This window comes from Boleophthalmus pectinirostris, unplaced genomic scaffold, assembly GCF_026225935.1.
Source record: "Boleophthalmus pectinirostris isolate CB_2022bp ecotype Guang Dong unplaced genomic scaffold, ASM2622593v1 HiC_scaffold_21, whole genome shotgun sequence".
Taxonomy (NCBI): Eukaryota; Metazoa; Chordata; class Actinopteri; order Gobiiformes; family Gobiidae; genus Boleophthalmus; species Boleophthalmus pectinirostris.
The window spans coordinates 4,127,185-4,141,339 of NW_026571175.1; the positions used below are offsets into that span (position 1 = coordinate 4,127,185).

General features: G+C 40.2%; 1 protein-coding gene across 1 annotated transcript in view; it reads right to left on the bottom strand.

Annotated features, from left to right (window-relative positions):
- Positions 1-296: 296 nt before the first annotated feature.
- Positions 297-14,155, bottom strand: part of LOC110157791 (ephrin type-A receptor 7-like) — a 358,749-nt gene continuing 344,890 nt past the window's right edge. Inside the window, exons 16-18 of the mRNA XM_055157155.1 lie at positions 7,901-8,091; positions 6,506-6,670; positions 297-411 (exon numbers count right to left, since the gene is read on the bottom strand). Coding sequence (XP_055013130.1) covers positions 297-411; positions 6,506-6,670; positions 7,901-8,091 — 471 coding nt within the window. The remainder of the gene's footprint in view (positions 412-6,505; positions 6,671-7,900; positions 8,092-14,155) is intronic.

A 14,155-nucleotide genomic window follows, 5' to 3' on the forward strand; every position in this document is an offset into this window, starting at 1 on the left:
ACCCTCCAAAATCCACTAAAATTTGTTGCAGTTTTAAATACTAATTTCAGGACAACGTTGCCATAGTCGCACGAGTTCAAAGTGCAAGTAGAGATGACATCACTCCACTGCGGGTCCCCTAACTCCAAAATTGGGTTATTTTGTTCACAAAGGAGTTAGGATCCAAGAGGAAGGCATTAAGAGACAAGGTTAGGAGCATAGCGAGGAGTCGTATTCCCTCCCTCCTTTTCTCCTCCTCTCCTCTGATTGGACGAGAGCTCGGTCCAGATGTGGTGACAGGAAGCAGGAAGTGTGGGCTAGACTTGTACGCCTCGCCCGTGCATTTGAATGACCTGCGCTCTCAGAGTCTGTATCGCGGTGAGGATGAGCTTCTGATGCTCCAGCGAGGTGATGCCAAGACTCATGACGTCCCTGTCAACACAAGAAATATAAGTTAGGACTAATAAATAAGTCATAAATAAAGTATCTATCTATTGTTATTAAAGAAGTTCATTCAAATGCATTAGTATTCCTGGTTTCAGGTAGGGTGACCAGATGGGAGCGGCTGAAATGTTGATGCTTTCTAAGTTGCTTTTCTTTAGAACCAAACAAAAATCACCTTAACTAATAAAAACATTGAGTTTTAAGAAATTATTTACTTTACACACAAATGGAAAAAAAGAACCTGGAGTGTCTGCATTAAAGATAAATGACTTAACATAGTGAGTTAAACTATATAATGTAGAAGAAAAGTTTGGTTGTGGCACTGGCTCATCTGCCTCCCCTGACTGCACGTCGCTGATACTCCACCTCTCTGTCTCTGCTCTGCTCTCCACTCGACTCCATACGCGGCAGTTGCTGTGTACTGTCTGCCCGCGCACTCAGTCAGACGCTCTTCCCTGGAGGCGAATGTACGCCTTGTGAACAGAGCGTCTAGAAGCCATCAGGGGCTCTCTACAGTTTTTAATGTTTATCACAAAATAACTACTCAGTATTTTGTTTGAGTGTAATTTAGGGCCATTTAGGGACGGATTCTGGGATTCTGGACAACAGCTTTGATTTCGGGAAAGTCACAAATTTTTCGGGACGTCTGGTCACCCTAGTTTCAGGTGACATAACTGGACTCTGGATATGTCATTCAGAGACTGTTTATATATAAATAGACATAGCTAACTGCCACTTTCTAAGCAGAAAGTGCTCAGAGCGTGCTTCTGGCTCCATCAACTCTGGCTCCAATTCTCTTTACATTGAAAAATTGTCAACCCTCTCTGTTTCTGTGAGCCTTAAAATTAATCATATTAACCTGCTCTACATGTTCCTGGGGTTTTTCACTATTTTGTCAGTAAATCAAGACATGGACATATAATAATAACAATAACAAACATATCAGGCTCCTTCTTTCCTCCTGCTAGCATTAGCAAAAGGTTTGATTGACAGCGTTGATAAAGGAGCGTTACTTGAACAGCCTCGCTCCAGATGAACTCTTTGGTTGTGATGACACTCATGGATGGAATTCCAAATATGAAATTTGGCCACAAATTCCTTTGTATAACTGCGAGCCTCAGTGAGCTCCATTTGACTGAAGCTGAACACTATGGGTGACGTCACACTCATTTAGTCCACTTTGTACAGTCTATGCTGTCAGTATAAATGACTGGAGATAGGAGCATGTGCACTGTGTCACTTTTCTCGTGGAGGTACCTGTGTGTCGTCATGGTGATGGTACTGACTGGAATGTTGTGGCATTATCTCAATTTTACAGTTTTTACACCTTTTCTGACGTATCTGAACCTCAACCAAGACATTTATCGGCATATTTCAATGGATTCCAAAATATCTGATCTGAAATCTGATTAGAAATAGACTTTTTCATTTCGGCCAATATCACCTATAGATAAAACGTTTGATTCAATTTGAACCATTTGAACTGAACCATTAAAACAACTGCAGATGTGTTTTGTTTAATTCACACAGGATTCTTTCATCCTGCCTTCAGTTCGTCTCCTCCTTCAGATCTCTGAACTCTGAAAACTTAGAAAGTTAAAATAAATTGATGCCTGCGGCTATTTGATCCTTGTGCACCTTCACAAAAACTGAAAAAGTTTAGATTAAATAACTTCTGCTGTTCTCCATGGAGATGTTAGTACTTTGCCCTGAATGTTCCGCACTATGGCACTGAACTTATATATTTATTTATTTAAGTACAGGTGTTGATATTGCTTTAGTGTTATTAATACCTTGAAAAACCTGCATTTCTTACACAGTTTTTCATTGCTAAACAAGACCTTGCCACCTGCTTATCTTCAGGTACGGTTGTAATGCAAGAAATGCTTTACTGTGGAACCTTCATACATTTTTCATTATCTGAGCACTTTGGTTTTACAGTGTTCACAGTATAAAAAAATCCAAACTAAAGGCCAACATTTCCATAGAGACAAGGTGCTGTGAATGTTTTTTATTTTTGGTATATTTTAGGACGTTGCTCAGACAAAACTTCATAGGTGAAGCTTAAAGGTGCATTGTGTAACTTTTGTGGTGGAGTATCCATCACTTAGACATCTGGTTTCAGAGCTGGAACGCAACAAAGTAAAAGTAGTAAAGTACTATGCTAAAGTAAACATTTTAGGTATCTTCAGTAGATTTTAAATTTGACACTTTTTACTTTTACTTCACTACATTTGAGAGCAGTATCTGTACTTTCTACACTACTACTTTTTTTAACAGTACTGAAAAGTAGAAGTATTTTTTTTATTATAGTTTGAGACCTGCTGAAAAGGCTGAGGGTTTATTTTTAACACGTTCAGCAAACAAAAATACAAAAAATAAAAAAAAAAAATCACCACAAATCTTTATCAAAATCACTATATTTGAAGTTTTATAAGACCTCAAAATCTGCATGAAATACTTTGACCTTTTGCTCTTTAAGTACATGTTTAAGTGAGTACTTAACTACTTTTACTTAAGTTGATTTTTACTTGATCCCCGAAGGGTTGACCAGGTTTTGTATTCACCCTGTATGTCTGAGTGTGTCTGAGTGTCTGTCCACCTGCGATAATTCCGCCATTTATGTACCGATTGTCACCAAATTTGCCCAATGCCGCAAAAACAGTGACGGTCCGAGGTCATTTGAGGTCACACAGGTCAATTGAAATGTCACGCCATTATAAAGGATCGGCAATTTCAGCAATTTCTGAACCATCTGCTTCCTAAAATATTCACCCAGTCATCACACAAGTTGGCACACACATAACCGGGGCACACTGGATGTTACAGGTTGAAACTGGTCAAGGTCACTTGAAGGTCAATGTAACCAAGGTCAAATATGTGTTTTTGGTCATAACTCCACGAAGGATCGAGCTAAAGCAACGGGAGTGTCTCAAAATGTCAGAAAAATTATTATCAATTTATAATTCTATGCATTTGTAGAGTAAAATATTAGTAGTTTTTGAGATAATCACTAATTACAACAGTTCCTTTCTCTTTCAGTGTATGATGTTAAAATTCTAATTGGAACGAAATTAATTTCCATTTCTTGTTTTTCTGGTGATAACACACACACTGATCTACAGTCACACAACTAACACACACACAACTCATGAAAAATGACATTTTGGTTCCACACTAGTAAACACAGACATTCTCATGTGTGACCAGTATCACACACATGTTCATGGGCCTGTACACATACACACATTGTATTGTGGATATAATGATCATGTCATATGGGCTGGACTCCTCATAAACTGCTTCTGTGCTGATGAACTCATCCCACTGATGCCTCATGTGGACCAGGATGATATCTCTGATTGCGCTTGTTTCATGTGTTTTCCATGTACTTTTACTTGAGTTTTTTTTTTTTTTTTTTGCTCCAGTATCTGTACTTTTGCAGTACTTCTTCCTCCACGCATGTTTCTAGAGGTGTGCTCCAGAACTAGGACCTGGGGCCATCTGTACAGGGAATTATGATTTAAAAATATAACAATAACAATTTGCCACTTTTTTGCTGTACAAACAAAAGTGTGCAACCACAGTGAACGTGTTTTCATGATGATTTGATTCATGGACACAACAGACTTTTACCTATTATGTCACAAAACTGGGAATTTCAAAATTTTGTGGAGCTCAGAAGGTCTTACTAAAAAGGATTTATCAAACAAGGGTGAATAAAACAAAATACCACTCCAGGAATGTTTTTGAAGAGGGAACAGTGTTAGATGTGAGTCGTTTTTGCATAACGTGAAAAGTTTGTCCTGCATGTTATTCCATATTGGCTTTTATTTCTCATGGATTTCATTAAAAGATTGGAAACTCAGCAATGATTAAAAATGGATCCAATATAACTTCCCAAAGTCAATATATTCTGCCAGTGAATTTCCATTTATTCACACGGTTATCATTTCAATTATCACCTCCTCCTCTCCACACGCCCGCCTCCTCTCAGCTCGCAACTTTTATTTTCTCAAACAGGAAACAGGACTGCCGCTGATAAGGGACGACGCAACTAAAACACAATCAACATTTGGTCCTGGTTTAGTCCTGGTTTAGACTTGGTTTGGTCCTCTTCTAGTCCTGTTTTTGTCCTGGTCATGTTCCAGGTTCATATTCTCCACGTTTACATGATGTTTGTTTAATTCCAAATTAGGGATGGGCATGATTAATCGATTAATTGATCATTAAGAATTTCATCGATTACGTTCATTTTAATTGACAAACCGAATGTAGGTTGCTGTGCGTAGCGTGACCAAACAGGTCTGTACATGTAGCTCTGCACTCAGAAGGAGCGAGCAGACACAAACAGTCGGTCAGTCTGCAACGCAAATGTGTATTTAACGATGATTTGTACAAGAAATTCCAGGCTTTCCGTTGCGTTCGGGACAAGTGTGAGTCCATGTGCACAGTGTACAAAGCAGCACATATGTTTCGTGTCCAGTGGGAAAAAGTTTTGCCAGGTGAGAGTCGCGCAATGTCGATGACGAGTCCCCACCTCCCTCCCCCCGTACAGTGTCCTGGTTTTGACAAACGCAAATCTGGTCACACTAACCTGTATTCACCTGAGTCATGTCTTTTAATCCAACAGAAGTTGAACCGCATCAGCGACACAAGAGCTGTAGTTTTATCTTCGCTTAGTTTCTGCAAATTAGCGATGCGGTTTTAAGTTTCGTTTTTGTGAGAGTTGCGCAAAACTGCGTTAAACACATTATAATGTCAAACAGCTGATGTGGCTCTAGAGTCGTTACGGTTTATATGTCGTAAAGTTGAATTTATGTATGCAGGTTAGTAGTGCAGATAGTAATAATAATGATGATCATTTTAATATAAACACGTTAATGATTAATCGATAATCGATCGTTAATTCTTCCGACGATCGATTAAGAAAATTTCATCGAATGCCCATCTCTATTCCAAATTAATTGTTCTTAATTAAATACTTTGGAATTAAAATATTCTCCTTTGAGTTTACATGGAAAACACGTTAAATCATCTTTATTTAATTCCACTCAGCATCTGGAGGTGGGGAAGGGTTCTGATTGGACAGGGACACAAACATATTTATGTCGACCAGAAGAAAACACACACTTCAGCTGCTACCGGCTTTTTTGTCATCTCGGTTTGTCGTTATGCCACGGACACAAACACGATCCAAACTTTCTGATGATATTTGCACAGCAGCTGGAATTCTCTCATCATGTTTTATGTCTGTCAGCTGTCATACCTCATCCCACTCCCACATCCCGCTCGCAAATCCAAAGAGACTTGGAAGAAAGTCCAAAGCCAGGACTGGTGGAGCCAGATCGTCCGGATCTCGTCAGGAGTACGACCCAACGAGCATCCGGAATTATTTTTAAGAAGAATAAATGTTTACATGATGGAGGAATAAAGTCATTCGGCATAAAGCACCTACCTACCTACTTACTTCGGAATTAAGTTTAATTCTGAATAATCATTTTCATTAGGAATTAAGTGTTTACAAGGTCTTTTTAAAGCAGGATTAATTTTTATTCAGAATTAAATGATAAAGCTCTTATTTAAACGTGGCAAATGTGTACGTAGCCATACTCACAAAAGCCTATCCATGAATATTGGTTTCTAGTTTATAGCCGTCATTTTGAGGACTTTCCACCATTCAGAAGACAGAATATTTAGTTGAATTGTTAATTACCATGGTTACAGCAACAGTGTTAATATTTCACCACTTTGAAACCCACACGTCCCTAATATTGAAATGATCTGAGTGGGAGGAAAAATGTCTAAATGTTTAGATGTTTTCCAATTTTTTTCAATATCGGCGCTGATATTCAATACCAGTATCGGTATCGGCACATTCCTAAATATTCTACTCAGCGTCTAATTCGAACCAAGCAAGATTCCCGCTTGCATCAAATTCTGCTATTGTGTCCTTAAGCAAGTCACTCACTTTCCTACTATGCATGTGGTGTGTTTAGATAAGTACACAATGAAACCCTTTACAAATATCACAACTACTACTCCCACTACTATTGTTGCTACTACTACTACTACTACTTACTGCACAGTCATCCTTGCCACAGACTCTAAGTAGCAGTATCCGGCCGCAGTGAAGTTGTCCTTATATCGTCCCATGTCCACGGCGTCCAGCCACTCCCCCACTGAGCTGAAGCCGGGGAACGTGGGCAGGGGGCGCTCTGCTATCGTGATGGACGAGCTCAGCGTCCTGCAGAAGAAGACGAGAGTATACGGTCAGTATGTGAGAAGTTTGTCTCACTGTTAACCAGACCAAGTTACAGGTCAGATCTGTGGAGAGGCAACCCAGAATGTCAAGTATTTCTGAGCTATAAAACCACCTGTAATTGAAATTAAAGTAGAGCAGTTTAATGTCACATCCAACGCGCTTTGTTACTACTATAACTACTGCTGCTACTACTACGACTACTACTACTACTGCTACTGCTACTTCTTGTACTACCACTGTACTACCACTACTGCTGCTACTACTACGACTACTACTACCACTCCCCTTACTACTGCTACAACTGCTACTACTACTACTACTGCTACTACTGCTGCTACTACTACTATCTCTTCTTGTACTACTACTGCTCCTCCTATTGCTACTATAACTACTGGTACTACTATTACTATTACTACTATGACTATTTCTAATACTAGTAACTATTACTATTACTGCTACTACTACTGCCACTGCTGTTGCTATTACTATTACTATTACTATTACTATTACTATTACTACTACTACTTACTACTACTGCTATAACTACTATTACTACTACTACTACTACTTACCGCTACTACTGCTGCTATTACTTTTTGTACTACTACTGCCACTTCTTGTACTACCACTGTACTACCACTGCTGATGTTCCTACTACTACTATAACTACTGCTATCACTGCTACTAGTTACTACTACTACTACTACTGCCACTTCTTGTCCTACTGCTGCTACTGCTGCTACTATAACTACCGCTACTACTGCTAATGCCACTGCTACTGCTATTACTATTACGACTATTTCTACTGCTAATACTACTGTTACTACTACTACTACTACTATTACTACTACTGCTACTACTACTACTACTATCCACTGCTATTACTGCTACTACTACTGTTACTACTTTTTGTACTACTACTATAACTACTGCTATCACTGCCACTAGTACTACTACTACTGCTACTTCTGCTACTACTACTACTACTACTACTACTACTACTACTACTACTACTACTACTACTACTACTACTACTACTGCTACTACTACTACTACTGGCTTGATTGTACAGTGTACCAGTGTGCTCTGTGAGTGCGTGGGCCTGTGCTGTGATGCAGTCTGGGATGTGGGGAAAGCACATACTCGTACAGCAGGGCCTCCTGGTTGTGGATGTAAAGTGTGATTAGTTTGAAGCTCTTCTTGTCTCGTTACCTGCGTGCGAGCGTGGACGAGCCGATGGCGTCTGGAGAGCGTATACTTTTACTGAGCGCTGAGTGGATCTGACTGAAGCTGGGCCTCTCGGTGCGCTCCTTCTGCCAGCAGTCCAACATGAGCTGGTGCAGGTGAGGGGGGCAGTTGACAGGAGCAGGCAGCCGGAAGCCGTCCTCTATCGCCTTTATCACCTACGGGCACAACAGCAGGGATACCATCATGTGCTCTTTAAAATACATTTTTAAAAATGATTATATTATTTAAAATCACAACAGCAGGGCTTCACAAAACTGTCCATTTAATCAACAGAAAGTTAGAAAACCACGACTAAACCAAAACTAAATCAAGACAAAATCAGAACTAGACCAGGACTGAATCAGGATTAAACCAAGACTAAATCAGGACTAAACCAGGACTAAACCAGGTCTAAACCAGGTCTAAACCAGGACTAAACCAGGACTAAACCAGGAGTGAACCAGGACTAAACCAGGACTAAACCAGGTCTAAACCAGGTCTAAACCAGGTCTAAACCAGGTTTAAACCAGGACTAAACCAAGACTGATCTGGGACTGAACCAGGACTGTAGGTGGCTGTAGATCCTCACAGTCGTGTGTAGTGTAGAAGCACCTGTGCTTCTCTCAGCTCTGTACAAAACTCAATCTCCTAAAAGCTACGGCTCAAATCAGATTATGATTAAAATGATACAGAAGCACTTTCTAAAACACTCTCCCTCTTCTCCTCATTTCTTAATTGACCTCTACTACAACTGCTACTTCTACTACTGCTGCTGCTATCACTACTACAACTGCTACTTCTACTACTGCTGCTGCTATCACTACTACAACTGCTACTTCTACTACTGCTGCTGCTATCACTACTACAACTGCTACTTCTACTACTGCTGCTGCTATCACTACTACAACTGCTACTTCTACTACTGCTGCTGCTATCACTACAACAACCACTACTGCTACTGCTACTACAACTACAACAACTACAACAACAACAACTACTACTACTACTACTACTACTACTACTACTACTACTACTGCTACTGCTACTGCTACTGCTACTACCACTGCCACTTTTGCACTACCACTGCTGCTACTCCTGCTACTACTACAACTACTGCTACTACTATTGCTGCTACATCTGGCACTACTGCTGCTGCTGCTCCACTAGAAATACTGCTACTACTACTGCTGCTCCTACTACAACTACAACCTGCTACTGCCACTTCTTGTACTACAGCTGCTGCTACTACTACTACTACTACTACTGCTACTACTACTACTACTGCTGCTACTACTACTACTACTACTACTACTACTACTACGCTTAACTTAAATGAGGCAATGTCAGGTGAAGGATCAGTCTCAAGTGTCGTCTGTTTTGCTTAATGCTCCTTATAATCCAGTGCACTTTATGTATGAAAATAGATGAGAAAATTCAACAATACTGATATTGTGCCTTAATTTGGTGTGCCTTATAGTCTGAAAAATACAGTATAATGAAGATGTATGAGTTTAAAAACAAAGTGGTAACTTCCTGCATTACCACCTGATGACATCACAGGCTGTAACAAAGAAACACTCATCTTAGACTATGTTTACAATGAAACAAATCCGCGTATCACCGTATCGGAAACAATCTGCGTCCAGACACGTCGTTTCTGTGTCCGCAAGTCTTCCCTCTCCACACAACTTTGAGCATATTTGTTTACGTTTTACAGAAACTAAATTTAAAACCACATGGCTCATTTGCATAAAGTGAGCGCTCAAAAAAACAGCTCACTATTGTGCACTGATGTGGTTCAGCTTCTGTCGGACTAAAGGACATGACTCAGTGGAATATGAGTGTTCTTTCTGTGACAGAGGGGTGTTCTGCTGATGGTGAGTCTGTTCTGTGTTTCTACCGCTTTGGAAATGATTCATGTTAACCTTTTCAGAGATTATACGTCTGTAGGTTGTACACACAGACACACGTTTATAGTCTTTTACTGTTTTGGCGGTGAATTAGTTACTTTGCGATGCATAGACCTACATTAGTGTATCAGCATTTTCAGGTGTCCACACAGTGCCGGATCAGATCTGTACTCAGATTAATTCCTTCTGAGCTGGAGGCACCAGATTGTTCCGTCTCTGGAACCGTTTTCAATCGGATTAGTATGCAGGAACACTGTATCCACAATGAAAACGACTCAGATACATACTAGTGTGGACGGGGTTTTAATGACGAACAAAACACAACTCCAGGTACATTTGTGATGAGGACACTACATGATAACAACATCGATCAGAAAACAGCATAATACGGGCCCTTTATTCAGTCGTATGTCTCCTCTAGTGTTTTATACTTTTTGTACTTAACTCCAGATGGCAAAGTTTGATCATTGTGAAAAACTGTGCTTTAAATGGCGGTTATTCATGGGCAGGGCTGTGTAACTCCTGCATATTCATGTGAGCGGAGAGAGGGGGACATGTTTGTGATAAATGATCTTTTAATACGCTCCTGGTTTCTGAAAACGGAGACGATGTGAGGACAGAGGAGAGAGCAGAGGAGGCGTGATCTGGAGGAAAGACGAGAGACGTGATTAGAGGTAATTACTTGAAAGTATCACAGTATAATGAGACCTGGAGATGAGTTTAAGATACATTTGGACAAAAAGGTGTGAGTTATTAAAGATCTGTGATATGAGTTCAGATTAACGACACTGGCCATTTGAGATAGACTAGATAAAAGGAAGTGAGATAAAGCTTTTTGTGCTCGAAGACTAAAACTCGCAAAAAAATGACAAATACAAGAATCATTATTTTTTCTTTTTCTTCTATTTTATTTTGTTAAACTAATACTAAAATTTGTAAATGTCTACTTAAATAGAAGTATTAAAGAACCTGTTTAAAAATGTACCTTAAGAGTAAAAAGTAAAAGTATTAGAAGTAGTAACGAAATTTCGCTTATATTTTCTAGCTGTTGTGTTTGTGTTTTTGTGTGTTTGGTTTGGGTGTTAACATTAATGTCTGAGACTTAAAAATAAGTCTCAGATATTTCTGCAGGACACCGTAAAGAAAACTATGTTTTACTTTTCACTCCAGATTTAAAATGTAGTAGAGTAGTGCATATAGTACATATACACGCTCTCAACTGTAGTGAAGTAAAAGTAAAAATTATCTACTGTAAAACAGACTTAAGTAATATACAGATACATAAAAAATTTTACTTTATTCATTTAGTCAACAGAAAGTTAGAAAATCAAAACTAAACCAGGACTGAACCAGGACTGAACAAGAACTGAACCAGGAATTAAAGGTTGTATGGAGGATTTTTTTTGTTTCAAATTGTCAGTGATAGATTATAGAGGTGCAGTAGCCTTGTAATTATGATGACCAAAAAAAAGAGAATAAAAAATTAATCAACTCTGGACGTGGTGGGGCTAAACATTTGCCAATAGATAACGACACTGCCTCGTTATCTGTGAGCTGACAGGCTGTCAATCAATCTCCCTACGTTTCTAGCGTAACTGACTTGCCTGCGCCGCCGGTACGTGGTTTATGTACGTCTGTCACACAGTCCACAGACGCAAGACGCACAGACGCTGTTTACTCCACCAACGCAACAGTTCTTTTTTTGACCTATATCTTCCTCGCAGTTCGCACCAAGTTTGTTGCAATGGCGACAAGAATCCAGGAGCAGTTCGCCGCAAAAGAAAGTCCGTTTTTGAGGTCACTGAAAGAAGAAGACAAGGGGAAAAGCAGCGAAGCCAAACTAAGGTGATTCTTGAAGATTCATTCCAGCGATGGCGCGACTGAAGCAGACGCAGGGTCTAAAGACTGACGCATTGGTCGCCAAAATTACTCCTGGACAGGTCACTTCTGCTTATTATGAAAACATACTTTATTTCCAAGAGCAAGTCAAACGTTTTTCAGGACACAAAAGCGATATCCTATGTCTGAAAACGTAATTTTCAAGGCAAAGAAAGAGTCCATTGTTGCTGCGTGTTGTAGCTAGTTCATTCGCACGGAATCTCCGCGCAACCTTCTCTGCATCCCTTTCCTGCTCCTGTCCCCGCTGCCCGATCCGCTCTTCCCCCTGCTCCTCACTTCTCCGGGCACGGAATCTCCGCGCACCGCTCCCCTCTCCTCTCTCCTCTCTCCTCTCTCCTCTCCCTGCTCCCTGCTCCGCTCTTCTCCCTGCTCCTCACTTCTCGTCCGCGAACGAAATGTCCCCGCACCCGCCCCCCGCTCCTCACTTCTCCGCCTTGCCTAACCAACACTGTAGTTAGTTGTTTACAAGTCATGTGCAGCACCGGCTGTAAACAAACTTGTTTCTGGCGTAAAGAGGAGGCAGGAGAAGGCGTTTCTACGTAGGGAGCTGTAGGGGAGGGGGGGTGGTTTCACGCATGCGCAACATTTGAAAAAGGTCGCTGGATTTCTCGTTCCTTGGAAAATCCTCTATACAACCTTTAATGAGAATTGAGCCAGGACTAAACCAGGACTGAACTAGGACTAAACCAAGACTGAACAAGGACTGAATGAGAACTGAGCCAGGACAGAACAAGGACTGAACCAGAACTAAACCAGGACTGAACAAAAACTAAACCAGGACTAAACCAGGAGTTTTAAAAGAATCCGCTTTAAAATGTACTAAAAGTACATAAAGTAAAGTACAGATACCTAAAAATTGTACCTAAAGTATTGTACTTTTACTTTTGTACTTTGTTACCTTCCAGTACAGCATATCTCTATCTTAACTTTACATTTGCTCACTGTAAACCACAATATTGAATTAAAAATTGCTTAGTAAGAAAAAACGACTACATTAAAGACACTGTACCTGATGTTTACTGTCATAAAAACTTAAAATACGTAAAATAGATCTAGTTAATGTTCAAAAGTTTGCAGTGGTCCAGTTATTCCTCACTTATGCTTTAGACACATTCTCATTACTTTACATTAGGGCTCCAGTCGATCACAGAAATACTTGGTCCATTAGAGGCATGACCCATAATTGGATTTGTTGACTAAAAAGGGGGCGTGGCTCTCAAAAACTCTCAAAAATATAACATATCTCTGACCCAAACTGCACCAGACTACACCTGCAGGGGGAGTGTTTGCAAAAAACAATATTTATGCAGAAAAAAGTATGAGGAAACAATGGATTCAAATGGAAAAAGGCAGATTAAACACAGGATTAACTCCCAAATCTTCAGATAATCCACTCCCTACCTTCTCTTTTCTGCTGCTGTCCCATATAAATCCTGATCATCTAAATAAAATGATTAATCAATGAAAACAAATTTCGCATGATTAAGACACAATCAACCGATTAATCGACGAAACGACTGAAGGATACAGCCCTAATTTGCAGTGATACGTTTATAAGCGCTTTTCAGAACTCTTAGATGTGAAGTTTTATGTTACGGTAAAGAAACAGACTGGATGACATGAAAAAATTTGAAACGAAAGCCAGGACTGGTGGAGCTGGAAGGGCGATACAGCGAACATGCGCTGAACCACCAAAATTATTTTAGAGAAGAAGAAACGTTTACATGATCCAGGAATAAATCAGTTCGGCTTTGAAAATTAACCACCCACTTACTTCGGAATGAAGATTAATTCCAAATAATCATTTTCATTAGGAATTACCGTATTTTTCAGACTATAAATCTACATTCAGACTGCAGGGCTTAACGCTCAATTCCTACCTTTTTGTGAAATCCGATGTTTTTGCGAAGCCGTTCACATTTCCAATTAAATGTGACTTGTATGTGACTTCAGTGTGAATATTAAACGGCCCGAAAGTGTCCCACATGTGACACTGGAGACACGATGACATCACACACAACGAGCGTGCTCTGTGTTTACAGAAGTTGTCCAAACATGGACGCAGCATCGAGCACCTGGAGATTTTAAAGTTCCTCTCGTACCGGAGCCAGAACATGAACAACTTGTTTCAAGGAGGAGATTCTGAAGTAGAAAGATGAGGTTTTTGGCCGTGGTGTTTTGTGGGGCAGCGGCAGCGACGTCCATTGAAAGGAACGTGTGGAGCACGAAAATGGTAAACAGCAGCAGAAAGAAAGTTTGGAGTGAGCGAGAAACTTGTGAGGGACTGGGGAAAGCGGGGATGAAGAACACAGCTTCACGGTAACCGGGAGGATGCACCAAGTCACTGGATGGATGGACAAAGTCTGAACTTCAATGACACCGAAACCATCCTGTCGGGATTCAGAAAGACCAGAATAATTCTAACTGGAAC